The 6,000-nt window shown below is 39.2% G+C and overlaps 1 protein-coding gene across 12 annotated transcripts in view; it reads left to right on the forward strand.

Moving 5' to 3' along the window:
* The window catches only part of GPBP1 (GC-rich promoter binding protein 1), a 38,578-nt gene extending 32,903 nt beyond the window's left edge, over positions 1–5,675 (forward strand). For 11 of the 12 annotated variants that reach the window (XM_075021531.1, XM_075021532.1, XM_075021530.1 and 8 more), the window contains 3 exons: positions 301–485; positions 3,960–4,062; positions 5,190–5,675. In XM_075021531.1, coding sequence (XP_074877632.1) covers positions 301–485; positions 3,960–4,062; positions 5,190–5,348 — 447 coding nt within the window. In that variant the 3' untranslated portion in view covers positions 5,349–5,675. Of the gene's footprint in view, positions 1–300; positions 486–3,959; positions 4,063–4,817; positions 5,165–5,189 lie in introns of those variants that run through there. The other variant, XM_075021533.1, reaches the window with a different exon arrangement.
* Positions 5,676–6,000: the final 325 nt, after the last annotated feature.

Genomic DNA, 6,000 nt, shown 5'->3' on the forward strand with positions numbered 1-6,000 from the left:
GGCAGCTTAAATAAGTTTGTATTTTAAGATATGTTTGAAACTTCATAGAAAAATGTTTGAGGCAGAGCTTGGGAGTTGCTTTCTACATCACTTGATCAGTGGCATAAGTTAAGATTTCTGTAGTATCCAGGTATTACAAACTCCAGAAGTATGAACAGAATTACCCCTGAAGTAGTATAGAGTGTCTCCATTTAAACTTAATTTAAATTAAATGGAATCACTGAATTGCAGCCCTTGCAGACACTTACTTGTGAATGGAATTTACTTTTGAATTTTGTAATATATCATTATTTTTAACAGGATGATGAGTCCTTTAACTTGCGTAACAGCAACAGCCCTCATCATGAGAGAGATATAAACCGAAACTTTGAAAATGAAATTCCGCAGGAGAATGGCAATGCTTCAATTACATCTCAACAGGTCATTCGATCTTCAGCTTTCCCTCGGGCAGATGTTCTTTCAAGCTCACTGGAGGCAGAGCATAGGTATGTACTTTATATAATACAAAGAGTGTTCCTTCATGGTAAGTGAGCATGTCATAAATTCTTACTGTTTCAGAAGTCAGAATCTGAAAACTGAGAACACATAAAATGTTTAATGAGTACTGTCAAAGTTTAACTTTTAAACATGTACTAATTTAACATGGAATATACTTTGTTTCTGCTAGACTTGTGTATTGACTTAAACTTGCTTTACTAAAAATTTGAAGTATTTCCTTATAAAGAAATAAAGCGAACTGCATAGTGACTTCATCCGTCTGATTTTGGTCTGCATGTCTAGAATAAACAATGCATGTAATTGCTATTTGTATTAATAATACTTTAAATGCTACATCTTATGTAAAACTCCAGTGAATTTTTCATCATTGTTAAAGTAATTATTTCTGTAGCTGACTAGTTGACACTGTCATTGATATCACAAGAAAATGCGCTGGAAAGGGAGAAAGTAACTTCAAAAAAGGATTGTAACAGTTCTAGTATCTCATAAAAGTAACTGCAGTACCAAGTGGCAGAGATGAGAATGATGCTGCTGGGAAATCACAACTCAGTCTAGAATGAGCTTGTCATAAGCTCTGTCAGATTCTTACCGTTTCTGGCAACTACAGAATTGCAGTGATAGTTTGTTGGTTTTTTTTTTTTGTGATAGATTATATATATACATTGGACTGGAGAACTTTCCTTTTTGTAGTACCTGCGGAGGAAACTTTCATGACCTCTTATCCCTCATGAGTACGAAAAATGAAATGAACCCTGCTCTGTTCCTTTTTTTCTGCCATTGGCTATGGAGACAGAAATCTTTGGCCACTAGAGGCTGCTGCTGCTGATTTTTTGACTAGAGGATAGGAGTCAAATCTAAGTCTCATTTTTCACTTCAAATAACATGGAATAACCTTCACAGGGTTTCTGGGCAAGTGTTTTTCCTTTGTGGTATCCCAGAGAGTCTGTGTCTCTATACTGTCCCAGCCCTTTGGCTGTGACCTCTGCATACATGTAGACAGGTGTTATGGTAAACGGTTTTGTGGTAAATTGGACTTGAAGTGATCAGCTTAACTTACAGGATACTTGTGCATACCTAGTAACAATATTGGCACATCTCGTACAAAATGTATCTTGGGCTTCCCTTCTGCTGTGGAAGTTTCTGACACACAGCCATCCTGTTGGAGTCAAGTTTACTAACCTGAAGTTTATTTTTTTTATGTAGTTCACGCTTTTAACCATTCTAGAAGTCTAGTGTTGCTTTGAAGGGGTAGCGGTCCTGCTAACTTCAGACAATATTGCTTAAAAGCTAATTAACCATTCTGCTAAATTTTATTTACATTAATAGGAGCTCTGTAACTATTCACTTTATTGTACATACTACTGTTAACATCTTAGCTTGCTTGCAGTAAAACTTTCTAACTCAAATTACTGTTGCCAAAAGTATAACTATCATTAAACTGCATTTGGCATTGCGAGTCTTTTTCTGTATGTCTATACAAATGCACACATTCTCTTAAAAGAGAGTTTTGGATGACTTGTGTATTATTTCTGCGGCTTACTGAGGATTTAATTGTTCTGGGCTGTCTTATCATCCAATTTGGCCCAAATACTACAGAGGATGTAACTTCCATTTCTGTTACTGTCCTGTAAACTTTTTTGAACAGAGTAGAGCTGTTCTCCCCTTCTTCTGCAATTTCAGGCTTTTATTGTGGTTTTAACAACGGTCAGTGGTGTCACTGGTCATCTGCAAGCTTGCCCAATGCACATCCATTGTATTGGGACCTAGAGTTCTTTGTGGGGAGAGTTATGTTGAAGGGCATTTTTTGGTGCCATCTGGCTAAATGAAGTACCTGGCACATGACATTAACTGTGAGTTCATCTTACTTCCCAGTTTTAATGTATTCACTGTTCTTCAGCTCTAAGGGTCAGTCTGTTGTGTCAGTTCTGGCACATAATTTAGAAACCTCTTTTATTTTTTGTGAAATAGCTTTAACCTCCTTTAACATTTGAAGTCAACAGGTGCATGGTTTGCCTGAAGAAGGTGCTAATCCTTTTGGCAAAAACTGTGCAGCAAGAGAACTTACTATCTTTGTTGTTAAATGTCATGGTGTCTTCACCCTCAGATAAGCCCTGTTTACACAGCGTCTTCACATGTAAAACCACTTGTCTTCCTCCTCAGATACTGCTGTCCCACTTTTGGCACTGTTGTGGTTTAACCCCAGCCAGCAACTAAGCACCACATAGCCGCTTACTCCCCCCCCCCCCGCCCCCGCAGTGGGATGGGGGAGAAAATTGGGGAAAAAAGAAGTAAAACTCGTGGGTTGAGATAAGAACGGTTTAATAGAACAGAAAAGAAGAAACTAATAATGATAATGATAACACTAATAAAATGACAACAGTAGTAATAAAAGGATTGGAATGTACAAATGATGCGCAGTGCAATTGCTCACCACCCGCCGACCAACACCCAGCTAGTCCCCGAGCGGCGATTCCCTGCTCTCACTTCCCAGTTCCTAAACTAGATGGGATGTCCCATGGTATGGAATATGCCGTTGGCCAGTTTGGGTCAGGTGCCCTGGCTGTGTCCTGTGCCAACTTCTTGTGCCCCTCCAGCTTTCTCGCTGGCTGGGCATGAGAAGCTGAAAAATCCTTGACTTCAGACTAAACTCTACTTAGCAACAACTGAAAACATCAGTGTGTTATCAACATTCTTCACATACTGAACTCAAAACATAGCACTGCACCAGCTACTAGGAAGACAGTTAACTCTATCCCAGCTGAAACAAGGACAGGCACTAGCTAAAACATATTGATCATTGAACCTTTGGATATCTCTAGCTTCATCATGAGGAGGAATCTGCCTTTTTCCTTTCCTCCTCTCATCTCAAAACCCACTCCTAGTTGTAGTCTGTCTGTGCTGAAATAGCAGCATCTGCTGTTGGGTGAGACTCAGTTGCAAAGAAACCTGTCCTGGCTTTGAGATTAGCATGTGCTAGAAAAAAGAAACTATATGAGGCCATTGCATCCTGAATTGGTTCCCATGGAGGAGCACCACCAGTATTCCTCATGGCTGCTCTGTTATCCAGGAAAACCTGCGAATTCCCTCAGTGTAAGTCTTTGTCTCTTCATACCGTTTTCAAGGGGGTACACTGCTGCTCCAGCAGAGCAGTTATGCAAAGGAAATACATTCTTACTTTTCCACCTGACACAGATTTCTTGCCTTAAAATGAAGGTACCGTTTTTGCCATGGGTAGTGATAAAGCAGGGTCATCTGTGAAGGACCTGAGAACTTCTCAACTTATATGCTTTATATATCTTTTGTAAGGCTTTTAACCTACTTTTATATAAGAGTTTGTTTAAAAAAAATTATGGACTGATTAATCCATTTGTTACAGATCTTTACACATATATGTAGGCAGAGCTTGAAATGTCTTGAGTGTAAGTAGCAAATTCCTTAATGTTGTCCTTTTTAATTTAAAGGTTGTTAAAGGAGATGGGCTGGCAGGAAGATTGTGAAAATGATGAAACATGTGCTCCACTAACAGAGGATGAGATGAGGGAGTTCAGAGTCATTAGTGAACAGGTAACACTAAGTTAATGTTCCATTATGAACTTGTAGTTTGCTACCCTAAATGCCTACCTTTGAGAAGGACCTGCAGTAATTTTGATGATTAGGGGTATCGCCGTTTCAGTACCATTTCAGTATTGTGCTTTAGGAAGAATAGTTGCTTTAAAAGAATAGGGGACCAGTGCTTATTGTAGGTAGGGCCTTTTTTCAAAATATCAAGGGAAGGGTAAGGGAGTGCTCTGAGTAGTTTCAGCGTTGCTGGGAGTAGAATTGTACAGGCTTTCCAGCTCCTCAACTTGGCCTGAGGAAAGGGAATTTTCTTTCAAGGTTTTCATGCAATTTACTTGGTTCTCCAAAATCTGAATTTTCTCTGCTGGAAATTGAGAGACATTTAATTCACTAGTAACAGTCTGAAAAGGCAATCTAGACTTGATTTTTTATTTATTTATTTATTTATTTATTTTAGATTAGGAATTTTGTATATACCTGATGGGGTCAGTGAGGAGGAGCTGGAAGGGAGAATCTTGTGCAATGTTAAATCTGAACATTTGATATTTCTGTAAGTCTAGCCACAATTAGAGCATATGGAATATTAAACTCTTAAATGCTTGGCTTATTGCCCAGCTTTTGCACTATGTGTGGAAATGCAGTAATTCCTTTTTTGTTGTAGAATCAGTTGTTTCCTTTCTCTCCAGTGTTTTTGACTTTCCAACTGCATCAGGTAGACAGATTGGGATACCCATTCCTCCCTGCTGCTTCTCCTCTTCTAGGCCCCTTCCTTATTGCAGACCCTGCCCTTCTTAGCACAGATGTTTGCAGCACTGTGGAAAAAGGGACTACATCGCAGGAGACACCATGTGGGAGGAGGGATCACTGGGGCAAGACGTCTGAGGAAGTGGGTGAGAAGAGGGTAAGCTCTCCTTGACTGCAGGAGCTTAGCGCTATTGGAGGTGCTTGGATACCGGTGGCTGGCCCAGAAGTGAAGGCGCTCAGGGGAGTTTTCCTTTGTGTGTATATATGAAAAGGTAGTGCTGTGGATCTAATGTAGCCCAGAGATGAAGATGTAGAGAATGTTGAAATGCAACAGATTGTTGTGTTTAGCTTTTTCCTTCTCTTAAATACATCTTGTTTTCTCATTTCAGTTACAAAAAAATGGCCTTCGGAAAAATGGCATTTTGAAAAATGGCATCATCTGTGGTTTTAAGTTTAGCCCCTGGAAAAACAGCATTTTCAAAACCACTCTGGAGAATGAGGATTCTGAGACAAGCAGCAGTGATACATCAGATGATGATGATGTGTGAAGACTTCTGTAACATCTGTAGAAGACCATTTTGATCTTACAAAAATTTGGGGATGTGTTGTCCAAAAAAAATTTCTAATTTATGTAGTAACTTACCCATTAGAGGAAGAATGATGTGACTTTTCTCTGAAGAAAGGAATGTTGTGTTGGGTGTGTTGAAAGCTACTATAATTTCTTTGTAAACGAATGTTGTAGAATGAGGACTTAGGTTGACCCAGCATTGACTTCCTTCATCACTGAAGCATTTCTGAATAGCAATGTGACAATGTAACAAGTCAGACTTTCACATTTAATAATAAAGACAAAGAATTATGTAATGTCTTGTAAAGCTTCTGTCTTAAAATGTCCAAGTCCATGAGGGGAAAAAAAGGGCAGCTTGACACAGTGTTTTGTTTGCCAAGTGATTTCTTTCTTACAGTGGAAATCCTTGAGTCCACCTTGTATGCACAAAGGGCAATGTAGCGTGTTGGCTAAAATGTGCACTACAACTCTTTTCCTTAACTGAACTTTTGTACTGTTCTACTTCCACACATAACTGCTCTTTAGCCATTTGTAGTGTAGCTGTTGTTATTGATGGCAAAAGATCTTGATGTTACAGTTCCAAATTCCTAGAACTAACCTTTACATTGAAAGGGGGACGGAGAATGGGGGTT

The sequence above is a fragment of the Buteo buteo genome, chromosome Z (genome assembly GCF_964188355.1).
Source record: "Buteo buteo chromosome Z, bButBut1.hap1.1, whole genome shotgun sequence".
NCBI classification, from domain to species: domain Eukaryota; kingdom Metazoa; phylum Chordata; class Aves; order Accipitriformes; family Accipitridae; genus Buteo; species Buteo buteo.